The sequence below is a fragment of the Canis lupus genome, chromosome 33 (assembly GCF_048164855.1).
Source record: "Canis lupus baileyi chromosome 33, mCanLup2.hap1, whole genome shotgun sequence".
NCBI lineage: Eukaryota > Metazoa > Chordata > Mammalia > Carnivora > Canidae > Canis > Canis lupus.
Window position 1 is genome coordinate 28,261,490 of NC_132870.1, and position 16,011 is coordinate 28,277,500.

At 39.3% G+C, this 16,011-nt stretch overlaps 1 protein-coding gene across 2 annotated transcripts in view; it reads right to left on the reverse strand.

Moving 5' to 3' along the window:
* Positions 1-16,011, reverse strand: part of PAPSS1 (3'-phosphoadenosine 5'-phosphosulfate synthase 1) — a 98,673-nt gene that overhangs the window by 36,200 nt on the left and 46,462 nt on the right. For both annotated transcript variants that reach the window (XM_072809918.1, XM_072809917.1), the window contains 4 exons: positions 14,212-14,325; positions 11,563-11,674; positions 9,668-9,873; positions 6,552-6,687 (listed from right to left, as the gene is read on the reverse strand). In XM_072809918.1, the coding sequence (XP_072666019.1) occupies positions 6,552-6,687; positions 9,668-9,873; positions 11,563-11,674; positions 14,212-14,325 (568 nt within the window). The remainder of the gene's footprint in view (positions 1-6,551; positions 6,688-9,667; positions 9,874-11,562; positions 11,675-14,211; positions 14,326-16,011) is intronic.

The window sequence follows — 16,011 nt, forward strand, 5'->3', positions numbered from 1 at the left end:
GTACCTTCCTGTCCTCTCCACTGCCCCTGACAACAAACACCAACCCACAGTCTTCACAGCTTCAGGGCCTGCTAACCCTGGCACTAGCCTTTTCTATTTTATCTTCCTCTTTACCCTTTTAAGTAAAAACCATGAAACGCTGAAGAAATTTGGGAGAGGGGATGAGATTACCCACAATGCACTATCCTAACATAGCTGGTTTGGGTTGTTTTGCACAATCTCCTGGTTTTCTCCTCATACATATGTTTTTACACACTTGTAATCATATGTGTATGACATTTTATACTCTGCTTGGCCATTTTGGGTCAATCACCTGTTTCTGACATCTTGTGGTCCTCTTGGAGCAATAGGTTCATTTCTGAGTCCTAGAAGTTCCTCATGGATTCATTCAGGAAACTCATTCATTCACCTGGATTCAATTACTACGCACATACAGATGGCTTCTGTTAGCTGCATCTCTAATCCTTACCGTCCAATTCATCAGTTATAGCGACTTATGACTGAAAGCATTGCAATATATATTACTCATTACTGTCCTCATTCCCTCAATCCTTCCACCTTCGCTATTACTCAAGCCAAATGCAGGTCTAAACTCCAAAACCTACTCCTTCTATATTTCATGTCTAAGTAAAAAGACAGCCCAATAATGCAGGTTCTGTTCCTTTCCCTCTAGTCCAACAGCCAACACACTATGGAAACAAGTATGGTCTAGTATCTTTCCTTCCAGAAGATGGGAGAGGAAGAAGAAAAGGAGAAAAGTTCTCCTGAGCATGTGCTGATTTTGTGACAGGGGAAGGAAATGGCAACCATTAGCTCTTCCAGTGGTGGGAAAAGGATGAGCACTGAGTTCCCTGGATTCATGCAGGACGTGGGTTGCACACATCACTGCCAGCAAACATTGCTGTGCCATGGCGCAAAGAACCTGGCTCGGACCCTGCTCTGCAACTTCTCAGCCGAGTGCCCATAGACAACTTCAGCTCTCAGGGGAGGGCTGTTCCAATCAACAATAAGGTGAGGAGCAGGAAAGTGCTCCTGACTCTTAGTCACCCTTCCCCCAGATCTCTCAGAACTATGCTTTGCTGTGCTGCCCACAGTCAGAGCCCTGGTATGCATTCCAACCACTAAATCAGAGTTACATTTCCCTGTTCCCTCCCGTTTCAACTTCTTCTCTGTAAAACTGTCCTACGTACAGTAGTAATTAATAAGTCTCGTCTCCCAGTCCCACCCAAACTTTATTATCTGCCACTTTATCCAATCCAAAGTTCTAGTACCTGGCATTTCTGAACTTCTCTAAGTCCACATAGTAGCTGAATAAGAGTACTAGAGTACAACAGTTCTAGAGCTATTAGGAAAGGTGGTTTGTTTAATGTTTGTCTTTGGTGGGAGTTTTTTTTGTTTTTTTTTAAAGAGAGCTGGAAGTAACAAAGAGTTTGATTTCCTCTCCTTCCTCTGGACGGTCATAAATTACTGGTCTTTCTTTTACTTAAGCTGCTTATGAGGGGGGAAAAGAAATTAATAAGACAGGTCACTTGAGTAAATATGAACATATTAATTGGCATTTTTCACAAACTGGTACTCTTACAACCCCAAAGTATGGGAGCAATAAATTGATTTCCATTCTTTTTTTTTTTAAAGTATTTTTTTTAATTTTTATTTATTTATGATAGTCACACAGAGAGAGAGAGGCAGAGACTTAGGCAGAGGGAGAAGCAGGCTCCATGCACCGGGAGCCCGACGTGGGATTCGATCCCGGGTCTCCAGGATCGCACCCTGGGCCAAAGGCAGGCGCTAAACCGCTGCGCTACCCAGGGATCCCTTGATTTCCATTCTTAAGCCTAGAAATGCTTTCAAATTGTGGTTAAAAAAATAATGCTGAATATGAAGCTTTTTGTCAACTGGGCTCTGCTGCTTGTTCTCTATTCTCCTCCTATTCCTTTTTTTTTTATTTTTCAAGATTTTATTTATTTATTCATGAGACACACAGAGAGAGAGGCAGATACATGGGCAAGGGACAAGCAGGCTTCCTGCAAGGAGCCCGGCGTGGGACTCGATCCCAGACCCCGGCATCAGGCCCTGAGCCAAAGGCAAACAATCAACCGCTGAGCCACCCAGGCATCCCCCCTCCTGTCTATTCTGTCTTGTGTCTGTGTGTGTCAGGGTTTGGGGGGAGATAGTGGAGAGGAGCTGTGCTCCTGCCTCCAGCATGTGGGAAACATTAGCAGGCAACCAAAGAATAGAGAAAGTTGGGGGGAGTTCTTGCCCCAGTAGCATCATCCTTCTTTAGCACTGTGATTCTGGCCATACTCCCATCCCCCTACCGCCAGCTTCCAGTCACTGCCCCTCCTCACAGCTCCAGCATCTCTGATCCAGCTTCAGAAATATTTTCTCCTTCCAGAGCCCTCAGGAGTGGTAACACAACATGGTCTCAACATTCCTTTCAGGTTCCCTTAACCCTGCCACCCTTCTTCAAAGACTTGCTTTGTTAAATTCTGTTGAGAGCCTTGATCAGACTGACAGAAGTTGCCCACACTTTAGATTACAGTATCTTCAGCTCTCTGTTATTTGTGCTCAAGAAAGTTTAGTGCCTACAGAGACTATCTGCTTCTGCTTCAGCCTTCTCATGTATCATTCTCAACTCTGCCTAAAACATCATTCAAATGTTTCCATCCATTCATTAAGATGTAGTTTGTAGGTAGAGGTGTCTGGGTGGCTCAGTTGGCTAAGCATCTGACTCTTGACTTCGGCTCAGACATGATCTCAGGATCATGAAATCGAGTTCCATGTCGGGCTCCACACTCAGCAGGGAGTCTGCTTAAGGTTCTCTCTCCCTTCCCCCAACCCCCACATACTCTTTCTCTCCTTCTCTCTAAAATAAATAAATAAATCTTTTTAAAAGAAAAATAGGGGGATCCCTGGGTAGCTCAGAGGTTTAGCGCCTGCCTTCGGTCCAGGGCGTGAGCGTGATCCTGGAGTCCCGGGATCGAGTCCCACATCAGGCTCCCTGCATGGAGCCTGCTTCTCCCTCTGCCTGTGTCTCTGCCTCTCTCTCTCTGTGTCTCTCATGAATAAATAAAATCTTAAAAAAAAAAAAAGTAAAAAATAAAATGTAGTTTGTAGTTAACTCTACAAAGCTTTCTCAGATTTCTTCAAATCTGATACTAGTATTAGCCTGAAAGAAGTTATGTCAACTTTCCCCTTGGTAGTCCAGCAAAATAGCAGTATTCTGTGTGTAATAAATACTAACTGGCTCTTACTTGGCTTAAGTGAAACCTATCCTTCTCCAGGATAGTAGCCAACCATCAGTGATTCAAAGAACCTGCCCTCTGGAACAGTGTCACCTTGCAATCACTGAGGTGGCTATTAAAGACTGCCGAATCCTTCCAGCTACAGAACAGTCTCAGAATAGCAAAACTGATCATACTAATGAGCATAAGACAATAGCTCACATCAGGTAATCAAAATTCTTGTTCAATGACAAGGTGGTGGCTCAATCAGTTAAGTATCTGCCTTTCAGCTCAGGTCATGATCCTACTAGCATCCTGGGATGGGCCAACATTGGGCTCCCTACTCGGTGGGGAGTCTGCTTCTCCCTCTGTCCCTGCCTCCTGCTGCTTATGCTTGCGCACCCATGCACGCGCGCACTCTCTCTCTCTCTAAAATAAGTAAAATCTTAAAAAAAGAAAAGGGGAGGGGAGGAAAAAGAGGAAGAGGTAGGAAAAGAAACCCCAGGTAAAAGAAAAAATAGTCTGTTTTCTCTCCTTGAACTATGTACCAGAAAGCAGAAGACTCCAAGCAGAGGACTTACTAATGGCCCTCCTAAAAAAGGGAACAAGAACTACAAAGGAAACTTCTGGGTCTGTTGCTTATTTGCCTTAGTCTAAAATGGAAAAGTAAACAAAATAATATTCCACAATCTTTGTTGTCTGATGTAAGGATAACTGGCTCTCAGCTACTTTAAACAAAGTTGCAATCACTCATTATGCAACAAATTCTCTAAATGATTTAAAATGTTTGGCTCCCAAAGAAGAGTCAAAAACAGATGTAATATTAAAGATTCCAATTATGCATAATTCCTTGATAAGACTCCTCACCAGTGCCAACAATTAATTTACTAACATGAATTACAGTTATGAATTTAAATTTTGGCAAAAAATTAAAGTAAATGAGGTGGTCTCAGCACATCTTCCATCAAACATGTTCTTGTTCACCAGAAAAAAAAAAAAAAAAAAAAAAGGCAAAAGCCTCTATGTATTAAACCATCAGATTACTCTGGTTGCAAATGAAATAAGATACAACTAGAAGTGTCTTAAACAATTCAAACATACATTAAGTCGTTGAATAAGAAATCTGGATATAGGGAATTCTAGAACTGGATCAGAAATTCAGACAGGGTAAGATTCTCATGGATTCTCATAGATAGTTACCAGAGCTCCAAGCACTGTAGCCTTCCATGATAGCATCCAAAGCAGGAAGAAAAATGATAAGAAAAGACAACTTTTTGTCCTAAGCCAGTTTCTTCTCAAGAAGAAGACCCTCTTCTAGAAGCCCCTCTCTCTTACAATTCAATGGGCAAAACTTACACTAGGACCCATAAACTGCTGGCAAAAGAGAATGAGGTGTTCTCACTAACTTACAGCAATCATGATCTACTCCCCTCTGACTGGGTCCAAAACATCTTAGCAAAAAAGAAAACACACTGTAGTATAAATAGGCAGGCACCACATGTAGCATTCAGAGAAACTCCTGCACAAATAGTTTAAGCTATGCTTTAGATACAGAGATGAGCGACATTAAGGAGGGACGGAGGGACAGGAGTCCTACATTCAGATACTGTTCACGGGCGAAGCAGAAACTGAATAAATGAGGCAAGCTGGGTGGGAACTGCACAGCTCTGAACAGTGTGTGGCTGCTAGTTCCTGACCTATTTTAAGCTCTTATTTCAAATATAAGCAAAGTACTCTAACCTCTACACAAATACAGGTGAGACTAGCTTCAGACTCAGAAATTATGACATGTTAACCTCTTACTATGGACCAGGTGCCATTTACAGCACCTTACACAACTTACTTCATTTCATTTTTTTGTTTGTTTGTTTTTCTGAGAGAGAAGAGAGCATGCACGCAAGTAAGCATGTGGCAGGGGTCGGGGGGGGGGGCGGGTGTAGAGAGAGGGAGAGAAAGAATCCTAAGCAGGCTCCACACTTAGTGCAGAGCCAGATGTGGGGCTCAATCCCACAACCTGGAGATCATGACAGGAGCCAAAATTAAGAGTCAGATATTTAACCAACTGAGCCACCCAGGCACCCCCTTCACTTCGCTTTTTAAAATAAAATATTATTCTTTAAGTACTACTACTGTCTTCATTTTTACAACTGGAATAAATGAGCCTTACAAAGGAAGTAATTTCTCCACAACCACATGATTTCTAGGTCGTGAAGCAGGGGACAGTGTGCACACTAAATGACTATCAGGATCTGGAGTTCACAGAAGCTAGACACAACTCATGAAACGAGTGTTCTTGACCAGGTTCTGTAGTCACCTGGGAAGGGGGTTTCTGGTTAACAAATATGGCTGGGTAGCCAGCTAGTTCCTTAAAAAGCAACCACATTAACAGACTTTTCTTGGCCATGCCCACTCCATTTATTTCTACACAGAAAATATTTTTTAAAAGCAGCACCAATGCTCAGGGCTTAACCATTTCTGTAGTAGGTGAGAATTAATTGGTTGCATGATTGCAGGATCTTTCAAATTCTTCCCACCTTAAAAAAGCCTCCCAAACTCTATAGTAAATGCTAGTCCCTGACACAGAAACTTGGATTTCTTAGTGTGGGTGCACCAGTGTAAATACATCATTTACCTACCTCTGAGTGAAAGATCTGGTAATCGCAAACTGTCGGATTAATAAAAATCCCATCCTGGAGTATTTTATTAAACAATATTAAGAACAGCATCTATATAGACTCTACTTGTACAACTCCATTTTATCCTAATCCAGAAATCTGAAAACATTATTAACCTACTCTTCAACAATTTTTCCTGTTATCTGTTTAATGTCTTTCTCTTCTACACCATAACCTCCTGTCTTATTTATTTATGGATCCCCAGGACTCGGCATCCTGGCATAAAGATGCACACCAAACATTTGTTGAATGAATAGCAAACATGATATTATTATTCTATTATTTTCTGCAGTGATACATTAAACTCATAAGATGTTCTGAAATATACAGCACACCAGTGAATTACTCCAATGATTTCTCTTCAATAGTTCTATTCAGCTTTAGCATATGAGTTAATACACAAATAAAACGTCAGTTTGTTATTGGCAACCATCTCCCACACAGTATACAAAATCACATTAGATCAAATTACACCAATATAATAAAACTGGCCAGGCAGGTCTAGATCAATTACTTCTCCAACATATTCCACAGCTACATTTATCTTTATTCAATATTCTCTTTTAAGCAAATAGAAAAATTCTTCTAGAACATCCCCATCAAGAAAAGATTCCAAGTAGTCCCATGTTAGATAATTAGATCCATGTCTTACCAGCATTCATATCTTTAAACTTTTGCTTTAGCTCAGTAGGAGTGAAACGATATTGATCAAGACCATCATTCCAGTAAATTCTGTCCAAGACCTGAAGATCTCCTCCAATCAGCCAATCTCCTTGTTCCATAACCATCTAATGGAGGAATAAGAAAGAAATTTTTAAACAGAAACCAAGATCAAAATAAGTAAGAACATCTCTCATACAAGCTATTTATAGTTAGTTGTAAATTACTACTATCTTAAGACCAATGGTAAATCTTAGTTTATCAACTTGGTTTATCAACTCAGTTTGGTTTATCAACTGAATTGGGATTAGAGATGCTTTAAAATTAGAATGTATTTTATAACATCTCAGAGGGCTTTGTGATTCAACTATGATATTTATATATGAAAGGCAAACAAAACCAACATGAATAATCATGATCGTTAAGTAACAAACACATTCTCTTCATTGTTGTTGTATGCTAATGGACACAAGTTCATATCTTCTGATCTCACACCACCTCAAATTTCCCACAGCTTCACTAATGTTCTTTCCCTGCATTTGAGAGGATGGATGTTACCTCTGGGACCTGTTCATTTCTATGTAGCAACCATCTCAAGCTCAACCAGCTCAAGCTCACCCTTGCCCTGCCCCCTACTCCCCTGCTTCAGTTTATATGCTAATAACATACCTAGATTGCTGTAGTCCCTCCCTATCTGGTCTTGCTTGCTAGAAAGTCCTTCCCTGTCCATCAAACCATTCATTCAGTAAGTATCAAGTAACTGGTACATGCCAGGGTCTGCGCTAGGCACTGGGGAATGCAGCAGCAAATAGGAGAAAGATCTTCCCTAACAGAGCTTGCATTCTAGTAGGACAGACCGAGTAGAAATCAGACAAGTGTCAGCTAGTTATGAGTGTTACAGAGGAAACAACCAGGGCAGTGGAGCACAACACCCAGGGAGCAGCCTGAATGCCATTTAGGAAAAAGGAGTCAACAAAGATCTCTCTGAGGAGGGTGGCTTTGAACCTGAAATGACTAAAAAGATCCAGCAACGGAGATAAAATATTTCAGGCAGAGGGGCAGCAAGTAAAAAGTCCTGAAGCAGAAACAAAGTCCTGGAGCTTTTGTCCTTGAGTGGAAAGAGGAGCAGAGATAGAGTGAGAGAGACCATGAATAAGCAGGCCAGGGCTGGCCCTACTGGGCCTTGCAGGCCATAGTAAGGCACTTGGATTTTATTCTAATTACAATGAGCAACCACTGGAGAGTTTGAAAAGGTGGAGTGATATGCTCAGATATATATATATTTTTTTAAAGGCTCACTCTGGTTGCTCCAAGGAAAACAGACTACAGTGGGCATGAGGAAGTAGGATCACAGCTGGGACATGACTGTATCCATCTAGGCTGAAGACCTCGAGAGCTTAGACAGTATTGGTGCAAGCGGAGTGAGCTGGGGACACCCTGCACAAGAACCCCAGGCCAAGCTTCCTAAAGCACCACACGTTGTTTGTGACTCACTCATACTCACCAAGGCTGCCTGTGACCTCTCCACTCCTAGCAAGGCAGAGCAGCACAAAAGATCTAGGACAGACTCTAATCCTGATTCCTAACTGGCACCTCTACAGTTCTGGGCAAATTGAACCCAGCCTAAAGACTCCTCAGGATTCTACCTCCAAGGATCATTGGAAGGACCAAACACTAGAAATGTGGTTTGAAACACATGAAGCATAAATACATGTAAAACATTATTGTAACTGAACAAAATTTTAACATCTAGGGGTAGAATGCTAAGCCCTCTGTCTTCCCAAAGTCCTCTCTCCCACTCAACAACCAGCCATCTCTCAAATGCATGGAGTCTTTGTTCCTCCAACTCCCTCCAACTGGACAGTTTCCTCCTATCAAAATTCTGCTGGCTCCTCAAAGTTGTACACCAGGGACTATCTTAAGAAGCCTCGCAGATTACTCTAAATAAAAGTGGCACATACACCAATAATTGCTCTCTATTACAGATTATGGGAGATGGCTTTGAAGGCCAAAGTTCTAAATTCAAATCAGACCCTCATCCCATCTATTAGCTGCATAATTTCAGTCAAGACATTGATCACGAGTTAAGTCTCAATGTCTCTATGCATAGAATGAAAATGACACCCACTATATAGGCTTGCTATGTGGTTCAAAAAATTTACATAACTAATCATGTTTTGTAAACTATATGCTATTTGTTATTTAATAATAGAATTTTAACATTGAAGGACTGACACCATGACTAATTCAAACTCCTATTGTCTAAAGCAGTATATCTCCCTATTTTAAAAAGTTTATCATTTTTTATCCTTCACGAGATTTAGCACACTCACATCTAAACAGATGTCATAAAAATTTTCTAGATAAAGCTACTAAAATTTCACTTAATTTCTTTCAAAGGTCAGAGTGTACTTTAAAACAACAAAAATTTTACTTCAGTGATGGCATTTCAAATACAACACATAAAATATGAGGCCCTTTGAAAAGATTATTTGGATTTCAATGCTTTCATACCAGACACACAACATTCAATTAGAAGCCCAGACTAGATAAAATCACCCTGCCACTGGCTCCCAAAGCACCCTGCCCTCAAAGCCTACAGTACATGATGTCTGCTCCCCACCAAACAGTAAGCTCCAAACATGTAAAGACTGTGCCCACTGTGTACATCAGCCCTGTATTCCCAGAAGTAGCACCTAACTCAGTACCTAATGTACAGAGGATGTTTAAAAAAGATTTACTAGAGGTGCGTGAGTGGCTCAGTTGGTTAAGCATCTGACTCTTGATATCAGCTCAGATCATGAATCAGATCAAGTCCCACATCAGCCTCTGCAATGGGCATGGAGCCAGCTTAGGATTTTCTTTCCCTCTCCCTCAGCCATCCCCTTTTTTCCCTCTTAAAACAAACAAAAAAGATTTACTGAACAAATATTTATCTGAGCCAAAATGACAAGATCATGTGTTCAACACACTAATCAAAGATCCAATATTCATTCTGCAAAATACTAACAATTCCAACAGGATACTCAACATACAGGTAATGTCCACACTTCAACACAAACATTACTGGCAAATTGAGCTTAAAATGTGGTAAAGTTTGCTCAGGACCTTGATGTAAGGGTGGTTCTTGCATGTTGTTCCCCACTGTCTGGCACAGCGTTCCTCCTTCCTGTGCTCAAAAAACTCTGGGTTGCGAAGAATAGCCACACGGCGGCCCTCATACATCAGAGCAAATGCTGTACAGCCGTCCAGCCTCTCTTTATCTTCATGAGTAGCCGGCAGAACTATAGGCACTGACAAGTTAATGACACCCCCTGCAGGGCACAAAAGAATATAAAGCACACAGCCTGGATTACTCAACAGGCCTTACTTATGTCCACCCTTCACTTCAGTGGACACTCTTCAAATAATGAAAGATTTATGGGTCCGGTGACAGCACCTGGCACAGAAAATCAGGAAAGAGAACAAACAACTCCATAGGTTAAAAAAAAAAAAAAACAGTGAAAATTAAGAGCATCAACACTGTGTAGCAATGTACTTTTCACAACATTTCATGAAAACAGTCTTCAGAAAGAAAAAATTGGTATAAAATCACAGCAGTAAAAGAAATGGCTTAACAAGGAAAACTCAACTGGTTAAGCCTAATGTCACCAAAAATATGCTGAGCACCTCCAATATATGAGTAAGACAAAGAACTATGTCTAAGAGACTTTCCAGGAAAATCTAAATCCTTTCTGATATTTTGAGTGGCAAGGTAAGTATACTTGAGCATACCTGGGATACTTGGGTTTCCTTGTGATAGGAGGACAAAAACACTCAAGTCTTTTTTATTTCCTTGTTTTTTAATCAGAATTGAATGAATGTTGGCAATTACTGGCCAAGAAACAAAGGAAGTAATCAGTGCCTCTATTTGAACCAAAATGTATGGTCAGTGAGACAAAAAGCACATTCTCAGTTTCCAACCTTTCAAGCTCTGAAAGTTGTTTTTTTTTCTACTTGTTCTGCCCAGCTTAGAAAAATAAAATACACTCTCAAATTCATATGTGGATCTTATTTATGTACTGAATAAAAGCACACTTTTTTGGAAGTCATGGCATGCCTTCTTTGGACTGAAGATGTCAACAAAACCCATGATAACTGCGTGGCTGCTTTAAAGTTACCACCACAAGGTAGTGTTGAAAAGGGAAAATTAATAGGGAGATTTGCATCAAACCCAGACTAAATCATGACTAAGGAGGCAGTCTACAAAAACTTAACCACCGGTTCCAAGGAAGAAAAATTAAAAAGCAATATTTAACACTAATGTTCTTGTGATAAAGTTTCTTGAGAAGAATGATTAGGAATTATAATTTCTAAAATTGATTTCAGAATATCAGAAGTCATAACAGAAGAACATGGTAGCAATTTAGTAGGGCTCTGTGACATGTAAAAACATTTTCTTTAATGTAATAAACTAATCTTACCAACAGTATACAAAAGTTTCAGGTAACTGAACTATCATTACAATATACAAAACATCAATTTCTTTGGCAAGTTTTTTTTTTGTGTGTGTTTTTAAGAGGAGAAAGAACCATCCCTTTAACCATCTATTTCAGGACTCCTTAGTACCTAATGTACAGAGGGAACTGGGATTCCCTGATTCCTTATTAGAACACTCAAGCATGGATCTCTCAGTAGAGCAAAATTCAGAATAGATGTGCACTTTTCAAGACAGGCTTCTCACAGTGATTGGTGGATACATCATAAGGAAACTATATTTGCTTTTTAAACCCATTTTCACCCTTATCCCCAGGTTTTCCTTTTCTCTCTACAATAAATCACAATCAGGAAAAGAAACGGGGAAAAAAAAGATCTCACAGTTCACTTAAAGTATTCAGTACTACTATAACTTAGTCTTAAAATGCTACTTCCATTAAAGACATCACCACTACTTTTTATAAAGTGATTTATCTGTGTAATTTCTCTTCTGTGCTCGATGTACTATATAATGTAAATAGTCTTACCATCCAGAAGACAATCAAAGTGAAGGCACTGCAAGTATTCTCTCTCTCTCATAAAGCCATTCAGTGGGGTTGCCCAACCTTCTGCCAAAACCTGCACCCACTGCATATCCACCTAGTAAACGAGACCGTAAAGTTTTCTACTTCATATACTTACGAACAAAAGCAGTAATAACCTCTAGGAGTTTAATTTTTAAAGCAATAGAAACAAATACCACAAGAATGATTACAGATTATCAAAACCTAATAAAGATTAAGGGCACTAGGAAAATGTGCATTAAATAACATTAGGCTTCAAAGCATTTCTAATAAGAATAGCATCTCTTACACTAGTGGTTCTCAAGCTTTAATATGTTATAAGAAACCCTGAGAAGGCCTTTATTAATATAAAGATTGTTCCATCTTCACAGATTCTATTTCAATCACTTTGCTCTGGGCCCAAGATTTTGTATTCTTAATAGGTCCCCAGAAAATGCTAACAAAGATGGTCTGGAAATTAGACTTTGATAACTACTGCCTTAAAACAAACTTTACATAAAAATATTTACCGAAACAAGTGCCTCACCAATGGCAAGAGTACCCCTCATCTCACAAAAATTCTATCATTTCTTATCTTTAAGATATCTAGCATCTCCTACCAGAACATTAAGGAATTGATGGACTATGTAACATAAGCTGGATATGCTCATTTTTTTAACTGAATACGTGTGTGCATATATTGTGTGTGTGCACACATGCACACAAGCATGCATCAGTGGCTCTCAAATGAGAAAAGAGGAAGCAGCTGGCCAAGTAGCGTGCAGTAAAATGTAGCTTACTCTGTATTCCCAAAGTATATTGGCCAGGGTATTCCACTTCACATTCAAATAACAGGTATTCCCCTCCTTCAAGTCACAGGAAAAATCGTATACCAAGACCAAACTGTTTCACTTACTTTCAAGCTTTCCTCTTGTCAATTATTCCTAAGCCTTGGACAATGGCCATTATTTGTCTCCACTGGAATCCAATTTTAGACGGTATATGTTATGAATTAAATGTGTGTGTCCCCCTCAAATTCATATGTTGAAAACCTAATCCCCAATGTGACTATATTTGAAGATGTGGCCTATAAGGATGCAACAAGGTTAAATGAAGTCATAAGGGTGGGGCTCTAATCCAACAGGTCTAGTGCCGTCATAGGAAGAGGAAGAGACACCAGATCTGGCTCTCTCCACTCTGTGAGAACACAGAGAGTAAAGCAGTTGTCAGCAAGCCAGGAAGACAGTCTCACCAGGAACTGCATCAGCCAGCACCTTGATCTTAGACTTTCAACCTCCATAACTGTGAGAAGAATAATTTTTGTTGTTTAAGCCACCTAGTGTATAGTATTTGTTATGGCATCCCACACTAATACACTATTTGACTTTAAGATGATTTTCTTCATTAATTACTTCTCATACTGCCATGCAAAAAAACAAACCACTATATTATACCAGAGCTACTACATTTCTGGGTTGCACTACTACGTTTCTGGGTTGCAGAGTTTGATCCGGATTCATATTCATTCATTCTCATATTCTTTCTCTCTCTCTCTGACCATGTATGTGTGTTCATTCCATGCAAAGTATGTCAGTGACAACATCTGTTCCTTTGCAACAATCATGTTCCTGAATGGCTCTGCTATCCAACTCTCCCTCTCTGCTCCCCCAGCATGTCTTAGCTTCTGGTCAGAGACCCAATGACAGAAAGTACATCAAGTAATCTACTTCTAATCAGGGATTTGAAAAGCCACTTAAAAAGCCACTTAACAGTGGCTTTCTCTAAGCCTAGAAGTTTGTTGGTGGGCATTTTTTTCTTTTCCTCCTCCCTTTAAGATTTGGTGGATTTTTACTAACTAAAAGAAAGGCTGGAAAATTCAACTTCTGATCCAGAATCTTAGTCCTTAATTTCCCCCTTTTTAAAGTACTTCTAAATGATAAAGCTTAAAATTCTCTAATATTTGAAAATGGTAAATTATAGTTTCCCTTGTCTTCATATCTAGTTTAACTCAATAGTTCTTTTTGGGTGGGGAAGCTGGGCGGGGGGGGGGGGGGACAATCAATGACATTGGAACTAAAATATATACAGAATTACTCTTAAAAAAGAAATTCAGGGTTTTGACAGGATTATAAAACATGTTTGGAAGGAAAAATGTTCATTTTAATTATATTTATAATATTTTGAAGCTTTAAGAAACCATTCTTTCTGATAAGCCCTAAACTTTTACACAATCTTTAGCCTTTGCTATTTCAAAATAGGTAAATACTGGGGGTGGCTCAGATAACCTTCTGACTCGATTTCAGCTTAGGTCATGATCTCAGGGTCATGAGATTAAGTCCCACTTCGGGCTACATGATGGGTATGGAGCCTGCTTAAGATTTTTCTCTCCCTCTTCCCTGCACTTAAAAAAAAGGTCAATATTATGACTAAAACCAAATCAAAGCCATGATATTTGGGGAATATGGTTTCACAAATTAAATACATTTCCCATGCCAGGAAATTGTGACATAAGCCACAACTATGCCCCCTACCACCATCACCCATGCCCTCAAACATAGCTATAAAACAAATTTTACAGATAAAAACTATATATAAGTTTAAATCACTTGGTATGAAAAGCAAAAAAGCACTTACTTTATTAATTTTCAAGGCTGGTAATGTTTCTGCATCTGTTTTTGCCAGATGGAGTTTATTTTCAGGCACATACAATTCTTTTACTTCGTAAGAAGCATCCACAGGTACAATATCCTATATAACAAAAAAAGTAGAATTAAATGTTTGATTCAACAACTTAAAGTTCTCTAAAGGAAAAAAAAAATTAAGTTCTCCAAAGGGTGTCTTAATGAACAATAGCATTTCAAAATGAGACTTTAAAAATGAAGTATAAAAGAGGGCTCTGAATGTATTGTGTCTCCCCAGTCAACTTTCATAATGTCAGGGATCCACTCTCAGCACATACACATATCCCACATACAAGAAGTCCTTAAGTATCAAGTCCCATTACCTAGTGAAAAACAATACTTCTGAGAATGTGCCACATATGTCAAAATCAGGCAATTGCAAACAACAGATGACCTCAAGTAAAAGGTAACAATAAAAAGAATTTGGAAACAAAATCACTCTAAATATAATCTCTATCATCTTTAACAGGTCACAAAGCCATTTTATTCTTTCACATCTTTACTCCTAGTGTCACTACAGCCACCTTACCTTCTCGGTCATGCCACATGGTACTCTGAGTATGTCAGCTTTACTCCCACTGTTGAGGTTGGAGAAATAGTACTTTCTGATCCCACATGAAATGCAGCCTAGAAGTTTGAACTCCAAGTACTCATTTACACAACACTGGGACAGTGCTTATCTCTAAGAATGTACAGAAATGTATTTGTGACTACCACAACACAGCTCCTTAGGTGATCTTTACAGGCTTGCTCACAATACTTTGTCAGACCTTGAGGAATAATTACTAAATGTGTTTAATTACTTCAACTTTTTTTTTAAGCCAAATCTATTAGGGTCACCTTTATAAGCATGCAAAATGAGTAAGGGTTTTTCATACATGTATCTCATCCAAGCACTATTTATTATTCAAAATAAATTCTCAAGAGAATGAGTAGATAAGCCATAGTCTGGGAGAAAATACTTACAAAAGGCTTATCTGAAAAAGGACTATTTTCTAAAACACACAAAGAACTTAAAACTCAGTGATATGAGAACAAACAGCCTGATTTTTTTTTTAAAAGGGGCCAAAGACCTGAACAGAAATCTTACCAAATAAGATATACAAATGACCAATAAGCATATAAAATAATACATCACGTCATCAGGGGAATGCAAATTAAAACAAGATACCAGGACATGACATACCTATTAGACTAGCCAAAATGCAAAATACTGACAACACCAAATGTGGGTGAGACTCCGGAGCAACAGGAACTTTCACTGACTGCTGATGGGAATGCAAATAGTATAAACATTTTGGAAATCAATTTGGCAGTTTCTTACAAAACTAATCATGCTCTTACCATACGATTCAGCAATTGTGCTCCTTGGTATTTATCCAAATGAGCTGAAACCTATATCCATGCAAAAACCTGCACAGACATTTATAGCAGCCTTATTCATAATTGCCAAGACTTTGAAACACCAAATGTGGGTGAAGACGTCCTTCAGTAGGTGAATGGATAAACTGTTACATCCAGACAATGAAAAGACACGGAAGAACCTTAAATGCATATTACTAAGTACCAGAAGCCTAGCTGAAAAGGCTCCATACTGTGTGATCCCAACTATACGACATTCTGGAAAAGGAAAAACTATGGAGACGGTGAAAACATCAGTATTGCCAGGAGTTACAGGCCAGGGGGATGCAGAGGGGAGGTGAACACCAAAGAAGAGGGAATTTTTAGAGCTGTGAAATTATGATACTGTAAC